Raw genomic sequence first — 23,956 nt, forward strand, 5'->3', positions numbered from 1 at the left:
AGGGTGTGTGGCGATGCTCAGTGATGAGATGGGCAAACCCTGAGGGTGAGTTCAACAGGTTTCCAGGGAAAGGGAACAAGTCCATTTTCAACATGTGACTGTATCTGAGAGATATCCTGATGAAGATGTCAAGCCAGCAGTTGGAAATGTAGATTTGAAGTTTAGAGAAGTCTGGTATAGTTAAATTAATTTTGGAGACTTGCGCTTAAATATCATATTTTAGCCCATAAGAATCAGATACCGTCTAGAGATAAAATATTGACAGAAGAAAATGTAGTTAGAGCTGAACCCTTAGGATCCTCACCGTTGAGAGCTGGGACAGACTCGGAGAGGGTGGTGCTCGGAAGGAAGCTAAAATGAAGAGGCCAGTGAAGCGGGAGAGAAAAAGAGTATAGCATCACTGAAGGCAGGAGAGGATTGTTAATGCTGCTGAGAGGCTGAGAAAGAGGACAGCATCCGTGTGTGGTCTGATCCAGTGTATCCAGGATGGACAAGAGAGAAAGTACCCAGCGATCCCCCTGGTCTGGGGAAAGGGGTGCCTTACATTCTGCCCTGTTGACCTTGGGCATAGTAGATGATCCCACATCAATCCAGATACTTACCTTGCCAGTATTTCTGTCACACGCTCACCAAAATTCACTGCCCCTCACAAGATCCTTGGAATATCTTAGGTATATGTGTGACTGTTCTAAGACATTGTTATACAATGGGTATTTAAAGAGTTTCTGCCACGGTCCTTGCATACTAACATTTAAACTATTTTACAATTCCAGTTGATATTCACAAATAAAGGACATGAATGATAAAAGCAATGAGGCACAGATTGGTGACAGGCCTTTCCTACTATCATGTTTTTCCTACTATCATGTTTTTCGATGATAGCGGCTCTTCTGTTGACAGTCTGCGTCGAATCTTGCCAGGCTTTCTGTTTCCACTACTCAAGAGCTTAGCTCTGTATTAGTTACATTTAGATCTGAGTTGTTTCATTCACATTTTCTGTAAGCCATGTTCCACTGCAGTTGGCTACGTCAGATTTCAGAATAATCCGTGGTTATCCTCAGTAAACATTTATTGAGTGCCCGTTGTGGAATTGTCATTGCGCTGAGTGCTGTGAGGATATAGAGATAAATAAGAATTTTTTTCCCCCTTTGAACATTAGATATGCTTATTAAAACTTTTTTTTGTGCTGGATATGTGAAAAGATGTGCTGTGGTGGAATTCATAAGTAATTGCTGTGTGAAGAGCTGGAATTAGGTAAATCCCAGCAACAAGAGCCTCCCAAATAAGCGTTATATGGAAGCATAATCGTAGCTGATTTGACCGATGGTCATTTTGGGATTAGAAAAGCTTTGTACTGAAAGCCTACCCATCCTTTAAGGTTCAGATCAAATGTTCCCTCCCTTGTAAAGCCTGCATAAATCCTTGCAGTGGGAATTACTCACACTCCATGTTGCAGTTCCATTACAGCTTGTTTCTGCTTTGATTTCAAGGCTTCTTTTCTTACCTTGTATTATATGCTGTTAGTTTGTGTGTTGTTTCCCCGTATATTTGAGTTTGGGAACCCTGTCTTGGTACTTTGCCCATTGTTGGTTCTCTATAAAATTGTTTATTGATGTCAGTTGCATCAGTAGATGTCAAGACCTCTCATTCACAAGCATCTTAGCCTGCCCTTGGGAGCTTCCTGTCAACCGAATCCTTTAAGAATTTCTAGCCTCATTTTTAGGTGAGATACTCACTAGCATAGCTACTCTATTCTATACAACCTGATAGTGTTGGTGTTCCTTAAGCGTAGTTTCTTGGTTTTCTAACTTATGCTCTTCTACTCATGCAGTCTTCTTCCTGTGGATGTCCAGCTTTACTGCCTGAAGATTCTGGCTTAAAATTAACTTTTGTTGATGAACTCTACCCTGTTCTTGTTATTGTCTCATCTGTTGTTCCTCAGCCTGTATGTTTAATTATATTTTATTGTTTTATATTTTTCAATACATTGTTTTAGAATTGTTCCTGTGTGATTTAATCATTCTTCTCCGTCCCCACCCCCCGACTAATTTATATCTGCTTTAGGTTAAGGGCTGTTTTTAAAATTTCTTTTTAGCCTTTCTTAATCTTTTACAGAGGCAGCTGTTCATTAATTACAGCTACAATTATTGTTATAAGTAATAAAAATTTAGTTACAAATTTTAAAAATTTTGTATAATGATATTATATTTAGCACCCTAATATTCTTTAAAATTTCACAGGTTACCCTCTAAGGGCCTCGCATATTTTAACAAAGGAAATGCCATCTTCCCTTGGTTCAGGATGTCTACCTTTCATATTTTTATTCTTTCAGCAGTGACACTTTGTCTTTTGACAGAACTGCAGGTTCTAATACGGCAAAGCAGACTGAACTGGGGGTAGTGGCTCATATCAGTAGTGGTTTGGTGCTTTGTTTTTATGACAAAGATAAGTATCTGAATTTAACCTTGAGAGAGAGGACTGTCAGGGAGATTAATGGGACTGCTGAAAGAACATTGTGAGCCAGCTCTCCTGAGACCAATGACTATTAAGAATAAAGTTCAAAGAAAGTGAAAACAATAGAAATAGAGATAGGAGAATGCAGCTTTACATGTATTTAGGCATATTCTCCTCTTAGATGCAGAATCAGTGAAACATTTGTGTTTTTCTTTACAGTTGTATTTTATTTGCTCTACCTACAAAAATTTGTTTTCTTCCATTTTGGTAAGAGATTTTTTTTTTCTTTCTTTCTGAAATGAAGACCACTTATCCTTGCTTTTTATTGACCATGGGGATAATGGTTTAAGATAACCTTTTAAAAAATTGATTATCTGACATCCTTCCAGAAATAGTATGTGATGTGTCACATGCAAGATACCTCTGATGTATTAATGTTCTTCTTGTTTTTGTAAAAATAAATTTTGGTTTCTTCTTAACAGACCTTCTTGACCTATTTAAAGATTTAATTCTATATCCTTTGTTCCCTTTGGATTAGTTTTTTTCTTAGGGCTTTTTCTATCTGGAATATGAGCATAAGTGGGTTTTTATGGAGTTCTCAACAGATATTAAATGGAGTTAGGGATTATATAGGAAAAGTGTACATACAAATCAGCATCTGTTTTTACAACCCTGTGGATAGTTGCTGAAATTAACTTGAAAATTGTGTTTTCCTGCAGGTAAAGCACCTACTTATATTGTTGGCACATGTGCAAATTTTTAAAGCTTTTAGCTCAAACTGTGCCACTTCTTACCATTTAGGAAAAAAGCAAAACAAGTCTCAAAATGACTTTAAGAAATTCTGCCACGTTTGAAATGTCCTCAGTAGACATGTTTTCCTCTGGACAAAATTCAGTTCCATTTGATAGCCAATGAAATTTACTGAAAGAATGTCTATTGATAGTATGATTGTGTCGCCTACTAAGCTATTTCCTGCAGTTAAGATTAGCCCTCTTCTATGGGAACTTTTAATCACATCATCTGAGCTTATTTCAGGAATGCTCCCCATAAATCAGTAAGTGGTTAAAGTTACATTTGTCATGAAATTTCTCACAAGTACTAGGGTCTCACTTCAGTGAAACATATGGTTTAATCCTTTCCTTTGTGTTATTGTGGAAACTCCTCCTTTACATTTGGAAAGTTGAATCTCCAAAGAGATTCCTTTTATTTTTAAGAGAGAGCAGAAACAGGTGTATATATAGCACCTTTGCCAAGACCTCAAAGGCAAGAGAGACAGCCTCTTATGGACCACATCAGTTGTTTATTATATTACGTAAAAGACTGTCTTTGGGGTTTTGGGGGAAGACTTTGAAAATTTGTGCTTTTTCTTTTTAATAAGCATTAGTGATCAGAGGAGACGTGTCCTACGATTAGGTAAACCCCATGTCCTTGCCTGAACTTCTGTTACCAGCTACCAGAATTTTCAAGATGAGCACCTGGCCAATCTGTGTGGGATATTTGTACTCGGTGCTCCATAAAAGTTATTTATATAAAGCATTATTTTATATGTATATGTTTCCATTTCCTTAATGAAATGCATCTGCTTTTGTTTTGACTTTGATTTTTAACAGTTTGAACTGTGGGAGATATTTGAGGGACTTTAAAGGGAACAGGGGGAGAAAATATCTTTACATTTGAACCCAAAGCATTTCCTTAAACCAAAAAGTGGTTGGTGTGTAACCAAATTCTGTCTCTGTGTTAGGCTAGCTTTCTTTTCTTAAAATTGACTTCATCAATGCATCTGGCTTCAACTTTCTCCCCCCACTAAGCATCTGAGCAGTTGGTAATTGAATTCTGACCTGTTGAATGATTTTAATGAACTCTTCCACATGTGTATTTATGTTTGGGGGATGGGGAGGAGGTATAGCAGTGGGGTTGAGGGTGATGGAGAAGGAAGCATGGTCTCTTCACAGTAAGGAGAATGGATAGCAGTTAACATTAATATCTTTCAGAGCATGTTAAACTCTCTGGTAAGTGGTGTTTACCCCAGAGGAAGTGGCTCTTAATGTTAAGCTGAGGGAATGACCTCCACTGGCAGGGCCAGGGCAGGGGGATGAGTGGACGTGGGGGGCTGTTCCCTCAGATATTCATGAAATCTGCAGTGACCTTCCTTCTGCTGCTGAGAAAAGCTTAATGAGATTTGTCCGTATCAAGTGATTTCTTTTTATGTTACTGTATAGTGAGCCTTGTTTTTTCTTTTAATTTTGAGGGAGCTGTTTGAAGAGAACAAAACATTAATTTCTGATTGCTCTTGTTCCTTGTTTCCTCTTGCCTTTGCTTTCCTTAGTGAACGTTTGATCTGAAGGCAAGGCAGTGGGGAGTAGAGTCTTACAGCTGGTTTATAGCTGATGTTGACAGAGCTGATGTCAAGAAGTAAAGTTCAGAGGAGTGTTTTAGGGGAGTGGGATTATGGGATTTGCTAAAGGGTCTGGTCCAATCTTCTTCAGTTGCCTAAGTTACAGCTGTCACAGCTTTTGCCCTAATCTCGTTTGAGTATAGGAGGCTTCTTGTTTAAAGATATGAGAAATTCTTTGGTAGCTTCCCCTTTCCTCTCGTTCTCCCTCTACCATGCCCCCAGAACTAGTCACAAAAACCACCTGCGTTGAACCCTTTCCTCTGTGAATGAAGTGGTCTCATTGGACCCCAGCTAATAAGTAGAGTTGGCGGAAAGATTAGACTTAATTATCATCAAAATCCATGAGGGATCAGGAGTTTATAGAGGGCTTTACTCAGTGGGAGCCAGCAAGACTCTGAATATTTCATTCTCATATTTTCTTTAAAAACTGGCTTAATTCCCCCAAAATGTGGAGGCTAAACGTATTAATAAACCTCTGTTATATAGATAGCTCTCCAAACATTGACCCAGGAGTTTGTTTTCAGTTGAACTGTGACTGACTGGCATATTGTTGTGTGTTCTTAGGACTGAACTGTCATTGAATTCAGTTGGATTACTCTAATGTTTACCATAATCCCAAGAAAACATCTCTCCTTACAACTCAATCCAGTTGCAGACTCTCTTCTAAATAATTCCTGACAGAATGCATATTTTGCTGATCTCATATCCAATGATACGCTGATCCGTAACCCAATTTTGTGATGTCTTCTGAATGTCTGCCTTTTACATTTTAGGTATGTTTGGATTTCATTTTAATTTGGTATCATTTGGGTTCCACTTTAATATAATCTCATAACAAAAGCTGTGTCTTTGTAGTGAAGGCTGTCTTATCCTAACAGTTATTTTTCTCTCAGAAGCAGTTCTGTTAATCACTGTTTTCATTCTTCATTGCTTCGTTGATAATCCAGTTTTCTTGTACTGGAGCTATATCCTCGGGTACTATGAAAACCATCTTCCAAGATGGCCCCAGAGCATCCTTACCTCTTGGTATTTGTGGCCTTGTGTAGTCTTGTGGCAGGGTTAGTCTTTGTGCACAGGAGAAAGTGTCAGATGTGATGATATGTGACTTCTGAAGCTGGAACACAAGAGACATGGATGCCCTGCCTTGCTCTCCAGGGTCACCTGCTCTGAGGAATGCCAGGTGCCATGTGGAGAGGAGCAGAGGCCCCTTGCCAGTGGTCATCACCAACTCGCCAACCATGTAAGAGGAAGCAGAGGACTGAATCCTGGCAGACATCTCAGCTGTCCCCCAGTGAGAGAACCTGGAACCAGACTGTTAGGTTAAGCTGCTCTTGAGTTTCTGACCCACAGAAACTGTGTGAGACAAAAAATGTTCACTGTTCTTTTAAGCTGCTAAGTATTGAGGTAACATGTTAAATTGATATAATTAATAGCTAACATAGGCACTTTATATCCTAGGTACTAAAGTGGTCTGCCACAGGCCTGAATTTTTCTTTTTCCTTTCAATTCACAGTTTGGTTTTCTCTGTTGATAGAACAGTAAGTGCTATTTGAATTTCTGTTACTCATGTTATCACTGCAGTAATTTTCAGTCACTTGTTAGAGCTTTTGACAGTGTTTTCCGTAAGGATTCTCACCTAGTACCTCATATTTATGTGCTAACAGGCTATGAACTAAGAGAAGAGTTACGAATTTATGTAAAACATGGTGTGTTGTATAGCCTTTTATAGGTGCATTTCGTATGTAAAAACTTGAGCGGTGTCCAGTAGAAATACAACGTGAGCACACGTATAATTTTGCACTTTCTAATAGCATCACAAAAAAAACTAAAAGGAAACAGATGACTTTAATAATGTACTTTACTTAATCCAGTATATCCAAAATATTGCCATTTCAATACATAATCAATGTGAAGATTATTAATGAACCATTTTACATTCCTTTTTTGGGGAGGCAGTAAGTCTTTAGAATTTATAGCACATCTTAGTCTGGACACATTTTAAGTGCTCATTAGCTACAGGTGGCTAGTGGCTGTGTTGCATTGGACAAGACAAATGAGAAGTTACGATTTTATTCCAGGCTAGCTGCAAATCAATGATGCGTATGAACAACAGGAATGAAGTCCTCAAGCTTAACTTTAATCTCTATCTACATTTAGTTCCAGTAAGTCATCTTTCTGCTCTCTGGATGCCTCAGAGCCTTCGAGCCTGTGGAGTGTCCCAGGGATAGAAGGGATTAGGGATCTCGGAGCTTCTGTGCAGATTTCTCCAGGATTACAGACTTGAGTGGTGTGGCTGCCTCATGATTTATGTTGAAGATGGGTGAATGTGGACTTTTTGAAAGAGAAAGTCTAGTTAAGGCTGTAAAGCACTTCAGGGCCTTAGGCTGTACTTGGTACAATCACTCTCAGAGCCACCAAGGAGTGCTCTCCGGGGGCTCAGCACATCCCTACTTCCTCGAGCCTGGGCCCGAGAGTGTACCGAGTCTGTTGTGTTTCACAGTTTCTGAAGTCCACCACTTTACCAAGTGACATTTTATTGCGTCACACATATTCAGAGAAGCTGGTGGTCACTGTCACTTCTGCTCAAAGTTAGGGCAGTGAACAGATGAGAGACTTTTCTCTTCAAACCAAAACGCACTGTTAAGTATAGTGTAGACGAGCAGCTTTATCACCAGAATTCTGTGTCAAACTCTATCACCGAAATCTACTCACTACTGTTTTATAGGTGTGTGTGTGTGTGTGTGTGTGTGTGTGTGTGTGTGTGCAACCATTTGCACAGAACAGGGGATGGGGACAGTTTGAAAGCTCTTGGCTTGGCGCCTCAGACCGCGGCTGTTGAGGTGTTTAAGCTTTAGATACCTTCCGAATCTTCGGGTTAATAGCAGAACTTACGGCAACATTATCATTCCTTTAAAAAATGTTATTATTTGGAGTATCCCACAGTTACCTAAAGACTGGAAAGGAATTTATCATCATCATTTTGACCCACTCATGCAAATTATTGGCATGAAGAAATTCACAGGACTTTTTAATAATTGTATTTTATTCAAGTCTAGTTGATTTACAATGTGTCAGTTTCTGCTGTACAACAGTGACTCAGTTATACATGTACATTCTCTTTCGTATTCTTTTCCATTATGGTTTATCAGAGGACATTGAATATAGTTCCCTGTGCTGTACATAGGAGCTTATTGTTTATCCATTCTGTGTATAATGGTTTGCATCTGCTCATCCCAAACTCCCCATCCCTCCATCTCCCGTCCCCCCACCGCCTTGGCAACCACAAGTCTGTTCCCTGTGTCTTCACAGGACTTTTGAAGAGAAAACTGAAGAGTACAGTGGCTTAAAATTCATACATGTTGTTTTCTTAAACTTTTATTCCTTTTTGCCGTTAGCACTGAGTTGTGACACATTTGTCCAGTCAGCTCTTCTCTTTCCATAATAAATAGTTAGTATGTTTAGAGTATCAGTATCTGAAATAGTCACCACATTTATAACTATTTCCAAAAATTCTCTATATTCTTATTAATTTACTTGGCAGTGTGCACTATTCTTTTAACATTTTAAATTTCATTTTGATTTTTTTCAGAACAATATATATTTATATTGTATACAAAGCAAGGCAGTACTGTACGGCTCATCTGCCTCGTTCTTGTCTAACCTTGATTCCTGCCCCTCGGAGATGACCACTTTCACCTCTTTGGGTTGTTTCTTCTGTTGTTTACTTCCACTTTTTTATCGTTATTTGATTATTTTTCTCATTTGGACATTAGTTATGTACTGAGTTCTTATCCTGAGTGATGAGGAATTGGCTTTTTTACACAGGTCACCCCGCACTCTTCCCTCTCTGTCTTTCCAACATAATTATATCAAGTTTTGCATTATTGTGACCAAGGCACGTAGTGTATTATGACTTCATTTCCTTTATTGGACTTGTAGTTTTTCCTGGTGGTGGTAATTGGTTTGTTTGTTTGTTTGATTAGTTATTTGTATACATATCACCAGTTTATTCCCAAATTCCTTTTTCCAACATGACATTCCTCCCAATATTGTTACTGTTGTAAAATACATCATCCCTTATTAATTAACCTCAGGTAATCTCTACATGCACTTTTTTCTTGGAAACATCTTTCCTGGAGTTTTCTGTCCTCTACTCCAAACTGTACTTATTCTCCAGGCTGGTTGTCACCTCCACAGTTCCCTTCACCATGCATTTGAGACAGAGCACAGACCTGGTAGCTCTCTGAGGGTCTGTGATGTGAGGTAAAGTTTTTCAGACTTTGCATTCCACCCTCACATTAGATTGATAGTTTGGATGTAGAATTCTATATCAGAAGTCATCTTTCCCTCGGAGTTTTAAAGGCATCGCCTCAATCGTCTTCTAGTTTTCTGTGTTGCCATTAAAAATTCCACTGCCTTCCATTTTTTTATTCTTTATGGGTGATCATTTTTGCCCTTTCTAAACTTTTTAAGATCTTTTCTTTTTTCTAGTATTCTAAACGTTACAAAAAAGTACCCATGTTATAATCTAAGTGCAGAAAAATGTATTTAACCTTGAAGAAACAGTGAGGACAAGAAAGAATAATTATAAATATGACCTAGCAGTGTGGTTAGGGCTCCAATATTTGTAGAACTAAAAGGTTCTATTTATTTCTGGCATTGGCTCAATATTTTATTAAATGAAATAGATTCAAGGTTTTGTTCAGTACAAAGGAAACTTCCTTGGTTTGCCTTAGCAGATATCTGTTAAGATTCCAAAAACAAAACTAGAGCCAAACTTTATTCACTGTATGGTTTCAGTAGTTGGACTTTGTTAAAGATGGTGGGGGGGTATTTGATTTGCTATCTTCATTTTTCTCGTTATTGCCCTGGTTTAATATGAGTTCCTTAGAGCAGATGGTCCCATACCTAGTTTTATACTGAGATGTAACATGACTTACAGTATCTCATAAAAATGATTCAACAGTCTCTTCTCCTTTTCTTTTTATTTGTGGTTTCACTTGGCTTCTGTTTTTCGTTTTTGTCATGGAGAAAGATTTTGCACCAGGCTTTGCCATTAGGTCCAGAAAACTTTTAAATAAATGACCTTGCACACACAGCTCATCTTGTAGACTCTGGTTTTAACACTGGTTTCAGGGAAACTTTCAGTATGACAAATTACTAATTATCCTCGCTCTAAAAAAAAGTTTTATTGATAAAGCCTCAAAGCTGTTTTTTGGCCCATGCAGAAGAGCAAGTAAACCTGTTTGCTTGAAATTGGGTTCCTGGGAATTTATTTGGAATAACCCTCATTTTAGGTTAGGTTACCAGAAGCCTCTCAGGAGATCTCCAGAAGACAGTTTAAGGGTGAAGGATGCAATAGGCTGGACATAAACATAACACTGAGCTATTCACAGCTAATTGATAACGGGAACCATTTGTGTTTCTATTTGCTTACAGGAATCTGTAATTCAGAATCCCCATGTTACTACAGATGTAGTCATTCATTAGAGGATTTGACAGGACTGCACAGATCATTGCATCCATTCCTTTCCACTTAATCCTTCTGTTACATTTCATTTTCTTTGAATCAAGAGAAACTATGTTGGACTTTGTTTTCAAGGGAGTCATTCCTTGTCTCTCTCTGCTTGGCCTCATTGTAGAAACCCTTATTGTACTCCGCTGTTAATGGCAAGCAAACTGGAAGCATTTAGATTTCAACAAAGAGCATTTTTTTGTTGTAGCTAAAATGCCCTGCATAAAACAGAACCTTACTTAGGGACTAAATCAGAGTATTTTATAACATTATCTCCAAGAAGAATGAATACTTAAAAAAAAAATGAACATACATCATCAAAATGTGAATATTCTTTTTCCTAAACCTTTTTTTTTAATTGAGAAAAATGGGAGAGAGCAAAAGATATAACAACTTTTTATTAGGAAGGATGTTAAATAATAGATGCCATTCCATCAAAGTTGGGAGAAAAATCTGACTTAGAGATTTCAGTTCGAGAGATTTCAGTTCTAGATTTCAGTTCTAGATTTCAGTTCTAGATTTCTGAAGACAGAGTTGTCAAAAAAGGACTTTCTTGTACTTTGTACTTACGAAAACTGAACTACAATAAGATCAAATAAGAGTTGCATAGATAAAAGACAAAATCCTTTGGTATCTTTTGCTGATGTGAGTGTTCAGCAAGTTGGAGAATGAATGGACAAACCTTGTTCTTTGTTTCATCTGTTAATAAAAGGCAGCACTTTATTCTTAGTCTTCTGGTTCTATTTAAAGAAGAAATGCTTAGAATAATCTGATGGATCCAGTTCTTCATATTACTTGAAAACTGTTTCATTTATTCTTCTTCTTTTAAGATCGTCTATCTTACATGATTTTAAAGTCCTGTAGGATGTTGTTTGTCTTTCTGGTAGAAATCCATATTTACCTCCCCGAAAGTTACTTCTTAGACATGTGAAGAATGTTAGGCCTAGTGGGTTTTGGTTGTCTAACCAAATTACTCATCCTTAGCCAGACCAGTTACTTATCACCAGTTATTTTTAGTTTTCTTATATGAGATTGAGAGAAAACTTTACTCTCTTGAATTCATGAGGAGAAATCTTTTGCATTTCTTTTTTAAAAAATGAATTTGCCAACAATTGTCTGTATGTAGCATATAATCCGACTGATCATGCTGTTTACTTTTTCATCTGGGCTTAACTTTGCAGGGAGAGGATGTTTAGCTCTTGAGTCTTGTGACTTAGGCTTCATCAAAGCTGGCTATAAGCCCAGTTTAGAGAGTAGCTCAGAAACGGCTTTGCATTTTTAGATAATCAGGCCCCTGCCGCCCATCTGCCTAACACTAACAGTTTTCTTCGGTGTGTTACGGAGGAAGTCCATCACAGGTTTCTCTTGCTTAACTAACTTGACCCTTTGCTCTTAACAATATACTTACTTCTTCAACCTCTTTATGTCTTTCTTCCCCTGTTTTATTCTTTCCTTTGTGTCCATATCTTTTTGGCCTAGATGTACTTCTGAAGGGAAGAACATTTTATAAGCACATAGCCCTTCCTTGATAAATGGGCTCTCCTTGAGTTAATTAGTCTCCTTCACCTGGTCTTCCGTCGTTTTCCAGGACAGTCTCCGTAAGAAGGATGACAGGATTGAAGAGCTGGAAGAAGCACTAAGAGAAAGTGTACAGATAACTGCAGAGCGAGAGATGGTGCTGGCACAGGAGGAGTCAGCCAGGACCAGTGCTGAAAAACAGGTCTGCGATTTTTTACAGTTACGGCAGTGCTGCTGGTTAAAGGAGGGTGAAGCCCAGCCAGTATGGCTTAGGTGAACAGTACATAATGTATGTTTGCAGGGTTTCAAAGCACTTCACTGAGTGTAAGTATTTAGAGTTAAATAAGAATTAAAACATAGCCGTATTGCGACTTGATTCACGTCAATGCAGTCATCTATGCGTTACACACTTGGGGCTGACCTGTATGTATTCACGTCAATGCAGTCATCTGTGCGTTACACACTTGGGGCTGACCTGTATGTATTCATGTTGTGTATGCTGACACATCTGATGAGACGAAATTTACCTTGCCTGTCTGTCACCAGACTGAGCACAGCCCTGCTTTTAAATTGAATGGGAAACACAAACACTTCTGAGTCAAAGCCGTTGATTTAAATAGCAAAACGTTTATTTATTTTATAGCCTGTCTTGTTCACAAGAGCTGTTAAAGTTATAACAAGTTGAGGTTGGTAACAGGTATGAAGGACGTGGATGTCATGACACCTGGGAGTCCCAGATCAGCATCTCAACCCGGAGGTGACTTGTTAAAGAACTCTGCTGTTTCTGTTTGTTTCTATGTTTTTATATGTCTTTTTAGATTCTCTGCCCTTGCTTTAAACTTTTTATTAGGAAGAATAAAGGTGGGAGGTCTGAATGGAAGAAATCGTTTTAACAAGTGAAGGCTCTAATCTCAGTTCCCATTATAAGAGTGTCTCTTTTCCAGTGTTGTTTCCATCTCTTTGTTGGAGAAACATAAGTGCCAAACTATTGGTAAAAAGTGTTCAGTGAGAGGGTGACATGAATCTTTTGGGGAGCCCTTTGATCAGACCACCCGAGCTCTTGTGAGCTAGGGTAGCGCCATAGCAAGGAAGAAGGGTACCTTCCAAGCAGACGTGTCATGGTATGTACTACAGGGAGTCCCCTCATAACTTAGATACAAGGATCTGGTTTCTTTAGTGTCAAGTGTAGAAAGACAAACTGACATTTATTAGCAAAGCTGAAGGAAAATTGATCTTTCCAGAATGAGTTTCTTTCAGTGCCCTATTCTTAGATAAATGTCTCGGTCCACTTTCTATTTGAATATTTATTAATGTACAGTTAAACAGAGCTTGGGTAGTGGAGAGCCTCAGAGAAGGGGTAGTGTCAACCATTGTTCCAGGGTAAGGAAGGATTTTTTTGTATCTTGATTTTATCTTTTTTACATTCTTCCCTCTATTTTCCAAATGTTCCCCATTTTGTCTTTCTGTAAAGATTTTTTTCTGCTTTGGGATCATTGTTTAGTGACAAGTCTTACATACCAGAGATCATGTAGAAATTTTGGCAATTAATAATAAATCATGTCATGGTATATAGACTGCTGTTACATGTTCTTTTTTAAGCTATTGTGTGAACTGTTTATAATTTGCTTTCTGGGGCAGATTGATTGATATTAATAGGCTTTTTTTTTTTTTTTTTTGGCGGTACGTGGGCCTCTCACTGTTGTGGCCTCTCCCGTTGCGGAGCACAGGCTCCAGACGCGCAGGCCCAGCGGCCATGGCTCACGGGCCCAGCCGCTCCGCGGCATGTGGGATCTTCCCGGACCGGGGCACGAACCCGTGTCCCCCTGCGTCGGCAGGCGGACTCCCAACCACTGCGCCACCAGGGAAGCCCAATAGGCTATTTTTATTTTATTTATTTTTCTTGTACTTTCTTTTTTTCTTTTTTCACACACACACACACACACACACACACGCACACTGTATTTCATTTTTACAAGAGATAAATAGACTGACACCAAGCATTGTAAATGGGTGACCACAACAAAAGCAACAATGATTGCAATTACCAAACACGAAACACACTCATACTATGTCGTAATATGGACATTCAGTGCAGGAATCCTCCACTGTAACATCTCCTTTACTTTGCAGAGAAAATTGATTTGTATATTTTTTGCCTCTGAGTCCTTGTGGGATTTTTTTTTTTTTTTTTAACATCTTTATTGGAGTATAATTGCTTTACAATGGTATGTTAGTTTCAGCTTCACAACAAAATGAATCAGTTATATATATACATATATTCCCATATCTCTTCCCGCTTGCGTCTCCCTCCCTCCCACCCTCCCTATCCCACCCCTCCAGGCGGTCACAAAGCACCGAGCTGATCTCCCTGTGCTATGCGGCTGCTTCCCACTAGCTATCTACCTTACGTTTGGTAGTGTATATATGTCCATGCCTCTTTATCGCTTTGTCACCGTTTACACTTCCCCCTCCCCATAGCCTCAAGTCCATTCTCTAGTAAGTCTGTGTCTTTATTCCTGTTTCACCCCTAGGTTTTTCATGACATTTTTTTTTTTTTTAAATTCCATATATATGTGTTAGCATACGGTATTTGTCTCTCTCTTTCTGACTTACTTCACTCTGTATGACAGACTCTAGGTCTATCCACCTCATTACAAATAGCTCAATTTCGTCTCTTTTTATGGCTGAGTAATATTCCATTGTATATATGTGCCACATCTTCTTTATCCATTCATCCGATGATGGACACTTAGGTTGTTTCCATCTCTGGGCTATTGTAAATAGAGCTGCAATGAACATTTTGGTACATGACTCTTTTTGAATTATGGTTTTCTCAGGGTATATGCCCAGTAGTGGGATTGCTGGGTCATATGGTAGTTCTATTTGTAGCTTTTTAAGGAACCTCCATACTGTTCTCCACAGTGGCTGTATCAATTTACATTCCCACCAACAGTGTAAGAGGGTTCCCTTTTCTCCACACCCTCTCCAGCATTTATTGTTTCTAGATTTTTTGATGATGGCCATTCTGACTGGTGTGAGATGATATCTCATTGTAGTTTTGATTTGCATTTCTCTCATGATTAGTGATGTTGAGCATTCTTTCATGTGTTTGTTGGCACTCTGTATATCTTCTTTGGCGAAATGTCTATTTAGGTCTTCTGCCCATTTTTGGATTGGGTTGTTTGTTTTTTTGTTATTAAGCTGCATGAGCTGCTTATAAATTTTGGAGATCAATCCTTTGTCAGTTGCTTCATTTGCAAATATTTTCTCCCATTCTGAGGGTTGTCTTTTGGTCTTCTTTATGGTTTCCTTTGCTGCGCAAAAGCTTTTAAGTTTCATTAGGTCCCATTTGTTTACTCTTGTTTTTATTTCCATTACTCTAGGAGGTGGGTCAGAAAGAATCTTGCTGTGATTTATGTCATAGAGTGTTCTGCCTATGTTTTCCTCTAAGAGTTTGATAGTTTCTGGCCTTACATTTAGGTCTTTAATCCATTTTGAGCTTATTTTTGTGTATGGTGTTAGGGAGTGATCTAACTTCATACTTTTACATGTAGCTGTCCAGTTTTCCCAGCACCACTTATTGAATAGGCTGTCCTTTCTCCACGGTACATTTCTGCCTCCTTTGTCAAAGATAAGTTGACCATATGTGCGTGGGTTTATCTCTGGGCTTTCTATCCTGTTCCATTGATCTATCTTTCTGTTTTTGTGCCAGTACCATACCGTTTTGATAACTGTAGCTTTGTAGTATAGTCTGAAGTCTGGGAGCCTGATTCCTCCAGTTCCTTCTTTCGTTCTCAAGATTGCTTTGGCTATTCGGGGTCTTTTGTGTTTCCATACAAATTGCAAAATTTTTTGTTCTAGTTCTGTGAAAAATGCCAGTGGTAGTTTGATAGGGATTGCATTGAATCTATAGATTGCTTTCGGTAGTAGAGTCATTTTCACAATGTTGATTCTTCCAATCCAAGAACATGGTATATGTCTCCATCTATTTGTATCATCTTTAATTTCTTTCATCAGTGTCTTATAATTTTCTGCATACAGATCTTTTGTCTCCTTAGGTAGGTTTATTCCTAGATATTTTATTCTTTTTGTTGCAATGGTAAATGGGAGTGTTTTCTTGATTTCACTTTCAGATTTTTCGTCATTAGTATATAGGAATGCCAGAGATTTCTGTGCATTAATTTTGTATCCTGCCACTTTACCAAATTCATTGATTAGCTCTAGTAGTTTTCTGGTAGCATCTTTAGGGTTCTCTATGTATAGGATCATGTCATCTGCAAACAGTGACAGCTTTACTTCTTCTTTTCCGATTTGGATTCCTTTTATTTCCTTTTCTTCTCTGATTGCTGTGGCTAAAACTTCCAAAACTATGTTGAATAAGAGTGGTGAGAGTGGGCAACCTTGTCTTGTTCCTGATCTTAGTGGAAATGCTTTCAGTTTTTCACCATTGAGGATGATGTTTGCTGTGGGCTTGTCATATATGGCCTTTATTATGTTGAGGAAAGTTCCCTCTATGCCTACTTTCTGCAGGGTTTTTATCATAAATGGGTGTTGAATTTTGTCAAAAGCTTTCTCTGCATCTATTGAGATGATCATATGGTTTTTCTCCTTCAGTTTGTTAATATGGTTTATCACATTGATAGATTTGCGTATATTGAAGAATCCTTGCATTCCTGGAATAAACCCCACTTGATCATGGTGTATGATCCTTTTAATGTGCTGTTGGATTCTGTTTGCTAGTATTTTGTTGAGGATTTTTGCATCTATGTTCATCAGTGATATTGGCCTGTAGTTTTCTTTCTTTGTGACATCCTTGTCTGGTTTTGGTATCAAGGTGATGGTGGCCTCGTAGAAGGAGTTTGGGAGTGTTCCTCCCTCTGCTATATTTTGGAAGAGTTTGAGAAGGATAGGTGTTAGCTCTTCTCTAAATGTTTGATAGAATTCGCCTGTGAAGCCATCTGGTCCTGGGCTTTTCTTTGTTGGAAGATTTTTAATCACAGTTTCAATTTCAGTGCTTGTGATTGGTCTGTTCATATTTTCTATTTCTTCCTGATTCAGTCTTGGCAGGTTGTGCATTTCTAAGAATTTGTCCATTTCTTCCAGATTGTCCATTTTATTGGCATAGAGTTGCTTGTAGTAATCTCTCATGATCTCTTTTATTTCTGCAGTGTCAGTTGTTACCTCTCCTTTTTCATTTCTAATTCTATTGATTTGAGTCTTCTCCCTTTTTTTCTTAATGAGTCTGGCTAGTGGTTTATCTATTTTGTTTATCTTCTCAAAGAACCAGCTTTTAGTTTTATTGATCTTTGCTATTGTTTCCTTCATTTCTTTTTCATTTATTTCTGATCTGATTTTTATGATTTCTTTCCTTCTGCTAGCTTTGGGGTCTTTTTGTTCTTCTTTCTCTAATTGCTTGAGGTGCAAGGTTAGGTTGTTTATTCGAGATGTTTCCTGCTTCTTAAGGTGGGCTTGTATTGCTATAAACTTCCCCCTTAGAACTGCTTTTGCTGCATCCCACAGGTTTTGGGTCGTTGTGTCTCCATTGTCATTTGTTTCTAGGTATTTTTTGATTTCCTCTTTGATTTCTTCAGTGATCACTTCATTATTAAGTAGTGTATTGTTTAGCCTCCATGTGTTTGTATTTTTTACAGATCTTTTCCTGTAATTGATATCTAGTCTCATGGCGTTGTGGTCAGAAAAGATACTTGATACAATTTCAATTTTCTTAAATTTACCAAGGCTTGATTTGTGACCCAAGATATGATCTATCCTGGAGAATGTTCCATGAGCACTTGAGAAAAATGTGTATTCTGTTGTTTTTGGATGGAATGTCCTATAAATATCAATTAACTCCATCTCGTTTAATGTATCATTTAAAGCTTGTGTTTCCTTATTTATTTTCATTTTGGATGATCTGTCCATTGGTGAAAGTGGGGTGTTAAAGTCCCCTACTATGAATGTGTTACTGTCGATTTCCCCTTTTATGGTTGTCAGTATTTGCCTTATGTATTGAGGTGCACCTATGTTGGGTGCATAAATATTTACAATTGTTATATCTTCCTCTTGGATCGATCCCTTGATCATTATGTAGTGTCCTTCTTTGTCTCTTCTAATAGTCTTTGTTTTAAAGTCTATTTTGTCTGATATGAGAATTGCTACTCCAGCTTTCTTTTGGTTTCCATTTGCATGAAATACCTTTTTCCATCCCCTTACTTTCAGTCTGTATGTGTCTCTAGGTCTGAAGTGGGTCTCTTGTAGACAGCAAATATATGGGTCTTGTTTTTGTATCCATTCAGCCAATCTGTGTCTTTTGGTGGGAGCATTTAGTCCATTTACATTTAAGGTAATTATTGATATGTGTGTTCCTATTCCCATTTTCTTAATTGTTTTGGGTTCGTTATTGTAGGTCCTTTCCTTCTTTTGTGTTTCTTGCCTAGAGAAGTTCCTTTAGCAGTTGTTGTAGAGCTGGTTTGGTGGTGCTGAACTCTCTCAGCTTTTGCTTGTCTGTAAAGGTTTTAATTTCTCCATCAAATCTGAATGAGATCCTTGCTGGGTAGAGTAATCTTGGTTGCAGGTTTTTCTCCTTCAACACTTTCAATATGTCCTGCCACTCCCTTCTGGCTTGCAGAGTTTCTGCTGAAAGATCAGCTGTTAACCTTATGGGGATTCCCTTGTGTGTTATTTGTTGTTTTTCCCTTGCTGCTTTTAATATGTTTTCTTTGTATTTAATTTTTGACAATTTGATTAATATGTGCCTTGGCGTATTTCTCCTTGGATTTATCCTGTATGGGACTCTCTGTGCTTCCTGGACTTGATTAACGATTTCTTTTCCCATATTAGGGAAGTTTTCAACTATAATCTCTTCAAATATTTTCTCAGTCCCTTTCTTTTTCTCTTCTTCTTCTGGAACCCCTATAATTCGAATGTTGGTGCGTTTAATGTTGTCCCAGAGGTCTCTGAGGCTGTCCTCAGTTCTTTTCATTCTTTTTTCTTTATTCTGCTCTGCAGTAGTTATTTCCACTATTTTATCTTCCAGGTCACTTATCCGTTCTTCTGCCTCAGTTATTCTGCTATTGATCCCATCTAGAGTACTTTTAATTTCATTTATTGTGTTGTTCATCGTTGCTTGCTTCATCTTTAGTTCTTCTAGGTCCTTGTTAACTGATTCTTGCAATTTGTCCATTCTATTGTCCATTCTATCTCCAAGATTTCGGATCAACCTTACTATCATTATTCTGAATTCTTTTTCAGGTAGACTGCCTATTTCCTCTTCATTTGTTAGGTCTGGTGGGTTTTTATCTTGCTCCTCCATCTGCTGTGTGTTTTTCTGTCTTTTCATTTTGCTTATCTTACTGTGTTTGGGGTCTCCTTTTTTGCAGGCTGAAGGTTCGTAGTTCCTGTTGTTTTTGGTGTCTGTCCCCAGTGGCTAAGGTTGGTTCAGTGGGTTGTGTAGGCTTCCTGGTGGAGGGTACTAGTGCCTGTGTTCTGGTGGATGAGGCTGGATCTTGTCTTTCTGGTGGGCAGGTCCACGTCTGGTGGTGTGTTTTGGGGTGTCTGTAGACTTACTATGATTTTGGGCAGCCTCTCTGCTAATGGGTGGGGTTGTGTTCCTGTCTTGCTAGTTGTTTGGCATAGGATGTCCAGCACTGTAGCTTGCTGGTCGTTGAGTGAAGCTGGGTGCTGGCGTTGAGATGGAGATCTCTCGGAGATTTTTGCTGTTTGATATTATGTGCAGCTGGGAGGCCTCTTGTGGACCAGTGTCCTGAAGTTGGCTCTCCCACCTCAGAGGCACAGCACTGAGTCCTGGCTGCAGCACCAAGAGCCTTTCATCCACAGGGCTCCTTAATTTGGGATGATTCGTTGTCTATTCAGGTATTCCACAGATGCAGGGTATATCAAGTTGATTGTGGAGCTTTAATCCGCTGCTTCTGAGGCTGCTGGGAGAGATTTCCCTTTCTCTTCTTTGTTCTGACAGTTCCCAGGGGCTCAGCTTTGGATTTGGCCCCGCCTGTGCGTGTAGGTCGCCGGAGGGCGTCTGTTATTTGCTCAGACAGGACGAGGTTAAAGGAGCTGCTGATTCGGAGGCTCTGGCTCACCCAGGCCGGGGGGTAGGGAGGGTCACGGAGTGCGGGGCGGGCCTGCAGCGGCAGAGGCCGGCGTGACGCTGCAGCCTGAGGCGCGCCGTGCGCTCTCCCGGGGAGCCGTCCCTGGATCCCGGGACCCTGGCAGTGGCGGGCTGCACAGGCTCCCCGGAAGGGCGTGTGGCCAGTGACCTGTGTTCGCACACAGGCCTCCTGGCGGCGGCAGCAGCGGCCTTAGCGTCCCATGTCCGTCTCTGGGCTCTGCACTCTTAGCCGCGGCTCGCGCCCGTCCCTGGAGCTCTCTCAAGCAGCGTTCTTAATCCCCTCTCCTCGTGCACCAGGAAACTAAGAGGGACGTAAAAGTCTCTTGCCTCTTCGGCAGGTCCAGACCCCTCCCTGGACTCTCTCCCGGCCAGCCGCGGCGCACCAACGCCCTGCAGGCTGTGTTCACGCCGCCAACCTCAGTCCTCTCCCGGCGCTCCGACAAAAGCCGGAGCCTCAGCTCCCAGTCCCGCCCGCCCCGGCGGGCGAGCAGACAAGCCTCTCGGCTGGTGAGTGCCGGTCGGCCCGATCCTCTGCGCTGGAATCTGTCCGCTTTGCCCTCCGCACCCCTGTTGCTGTGCTCTCCTCCGCGGCTCCCAAGCTCCCCCACTCCGCCTCCCGAAGTCTCCACCCGCGAAGGGGCTTCCTAGTGTGTGGACACTTTTCCTCCTTCACAGCTCTCTCCCGCTGGTGCAGGACCCGTCCCTATCCTTTTGTCTCTGTTTAGTTTTTTCTTTTGCCCTAACCAGGTACGTGGGGGGTTCCTTGCCTTTTGGGAGGTCTGAGGTCTTCTGCCAGCGTTCAGTAGGTGTTCTGTAGGAGTTGTTCCACGCGTAGATGTATTTCTGGTGTATCTGTGGAGAGGAAGGTGATCTCCGCGTCTTACTCTTCTGCCATCTTCCCGGAAGTACGGGATTTTTTTTTTTAATTCAAACAGAAAGTCACAAAAATTATAATCACCCTCATCAGTTCACTCAGTCCCATGTAATTAATTTTTTTTATCTTGATCTTTTGTTAGCACTTTTATGAGTTCATCAGTTTTCCATTAGAGTTCTGAAAATGCTTATTCATTCAGTTCAGCAGTACAGTCAGTTACCAGAAACCTGTACTCGTCAGAGTCTTTTCCATGAATTCCCTGAAGATGAAACCCTTTTATAGGAACGTATGTGCAAAAGCATCAGAGTGCACCCAGAACTATCTGTAAATGACAAAAGCCTTAAAAATGACCACGGTTAAAGATTTGATGAAAGTTCATTATAATGCAATTGACAAGGAAATTTAGTTATTTGAGATATACATTTTAAAGTAATAACTAGAATTTATGACTTATAACATTATACCAGAACATATAAGATTTTTAGGAATTTCGTATAATGTCTGAAACATTTATATTAACATATTTCCATACAAATAACCCAAAGAAAGTTTAGTATTAGTTGTTTTGTTTGTTTGTTTGCTTTTTATACTGCAGGTTCTTATTAGTCATCAGTTTTATACACATCAGTGTATACATGTCAATCCCAATCGCCCAATTCAGCACACCACCATCCCCACCCCCCCGCTGCTTTCCCACCTTGGTGTCCATATGTTTGTTCTCTACATCTGTGTCTCAACTTCTGCCCTGCAAACTGGTTCATCTGTACCATTTTTCTAGGTTCCACATACATGCGTTAATATACAATATTTGTTTTTCTCTTTCTGACTTACTGCACTCTGTATGACAGTCTCTAGATCCGTCCACGTCTCAACAAATGACTCAATTTCGTTCCTTTTTATGGCTGAGTAATGTTCCATTGGATATATGTGCCACAACTTCTTTATTCATTCGTCTGTCGATGGGCATTTAGGTTGCTTCCATGACCTGGTTATTGTAAATAGTGCTGCGGTGAACATTGGGGTGCATGTGTCTTTTTGAATTATGGTTTTCTCAGGGTATATGCCCAGTAGTGGGATTGCTGGATCATATGGTAATTCTGTTTTTAGTTTTTTAAAGAACCTCCAGACTGTTCTCCGTAGTGGCTGGATCATTTTACATTCCCACCAACAGTGCAGGAGGGTTCCCTTTTCTCCACACCCTCTCCAGCATTTGTTGTTTGTAGATTTTCTGATGATGCCCATTCTAACTGGTGTGAGGTGATACCTCATTGTAGTTTTGATTTGCATTTCTCTAATAATTAGTGATGTTGAGCAGCTTTTCATGTGCTTCTTGGCCATCTGTATGTCTTCTTTGGAGAAATGTCTATTTAGGTCTTCTGCCCATTTTTGCATTGGGTTGTTTGTTTTTTTGATATTGAGCTGCATGAGCTGCTTGTATATTTTGGAGATTAATCCTTTGTCAGTTGCTTCATTTGCAAATATTTTCTCCCATTCTGAGGGTTGTCTTTTCATCTTGTTTATGGTCTCCTTTGCTGTGCAAAAGCTTCTAAGTTTCATTAGGTCCCATTTGTTTATTTTTGTTTTTATTTCCATTTCTCTAGGAGGTGAGTCAAAAAGGATCTTGCTGTGATTTATGTCACAGAGTGTTCTGCCTCTGTTTTCCTCTGAGAGTTTTATAGTGTCTGGCCTTACGTTTAGGTCTTTAATCCATTTTGAGTTTATTTTTGTGTATGGTGTTAGGGAGTGTTCTAATTTCATTCTCTTACACAGAGCTGTCCAGTTTTCCCAGCACCACTTATGGAAGAGACTGTCTTTTCTCCACTTTATATTCTGGCCTCCTTCATCAAAGATAAGGTGACCATATGTGCACGGGCTTTCTATCCTGTTCCGTTGATCTACATTTCTGTTTTTGTGCCAGTACCATACTGTCTTGATTACTGTAGCTTTGTAGCATAGTCTGAAGTCCGGGAGCCTGATTCCTCCAGCTCTGTTTTTCTTTCTCAAGATTGCTTTGGCTTTTCGGGGTCTTTTGTGTTTCCATACAAATTGTGAAATTCTTTTGTTCTACTTCTGTGAAAAATGCCATTGGTAGTTTGATAGGGATTGCACTGAATCTGTAGATTGCTTTGGGTAGTAGAGTCATTTTCACAATGTTGATTCTTGCAGTCCAAGAACATGGTGTATCTCTCCATCTGTTTGTATCGCCTTAATTTCTTTCATCCGTGTCTTACAGTTTTCTGCATACAGGTCTTTTGTCTCCTTAGGTAGGTTTATTCCTAGGTGGGTTTTTTTTTGTTTTTTTTTTTTGCGGTACGCGGGCCTCTCACTGTTGTGGCCTCTCCCGTTGCGGGGCACAGGCCCCAGATGCGCAGGCTCAGCGGCCACGGCTCACGGGCCCAGCCGCTCCGCGGCATGTGGGATCTTCCCGGACCGGGGCACGAACCCGTGTCCCCTGCATCGGCAGGCGGACTCTCAACCACTGCACCACCAGGGAAGCCCGTATTCCTAGTTGTTTTATTCTTTTTGTTGCAATGGTAAATGGGAGTGTTTCCTTAACTTCTCTTTCAGATTTTTAATCATTAGTGTATAGGAATGCAACAGATATCTGTGCATTAATTTTGTATCCTGCTACTTTACTGAATTCATTGATTAGCTCTAGTAGTTTTCTGGTGGCATCTTTAGGATCCTCTATGTATAGTATCATGTCATCTGCAAACAGTGACAGTTTTACTTCTTCTTTTCTGATTTGGATTCCTTTTCTTCTTCTTCTCTGACTACTGTGGCTAAAACTTCCAAAACTATGTTGGGCAATAGTGGTGAGAGTGGGCAACCTTGTCTTGTTCCTGATCTTAGTGGAAATGGTTTCAGGTTTCCACCATGGAGAACGATGCTGGCTGTGGATTTGTCATATATGGCCTTTATTATGTTGATTTAAATTCCCTCGATGCCTACCAATCCTTTAACTTATGATGTGATACCAACTCTTTAACTTATGATGCCAAAAAATCATATATCAAGTTAAAATCCTAGTTATATAAACTCTTTAAGAGGTATACAAGCACAGTCGTTGTGGAA

General features: G+C 39.7%; 1 protein-coding gene across 12 annotated transcripts in view; it reads left to right on the forward strand.

Annotated features, from left to right (window-relative positions):
* Window positions 1-23,956, forward strand: part of ERC1 (ELKS/RAB6-interacting/CAST family member 1) — a 399,110-nt gene that overhangs the window by 178,324 nt on the left and 196,830 nt on the right. For 8 of the 12 annotated variants that reach the window (XM_079937377.1, XM_079937381.1, XM_079937382.1 and 5 more), the window contains one exon: window positions 11,953-12,084. The exons of the other annotated variants lie outside the window; for them this stretch is intronic. In XM_079937377.1, coding sequence (XP_079793503.1) covers window positions 11,953-12,084 — 132 coding nt within the window. The remainder of the gene's footprint in view (window positions 1-11,952; window positions 12,085-23,956) is intronic. 12 annotated transcript variants of the gene reach the window in all.

This window comes from Stenella coeruleoalba (genome assembly GCF_951394435.1).
Source record: "Stenella coeruleoalba genome assembly, chromosome: 11".
NCBI classification, from domain to species: Eukaryota; Metazoa; Chordata; class Mammalia; order Artiodactyla; family Delphinidae; genus Stenella; species Stenella coeruleoalba.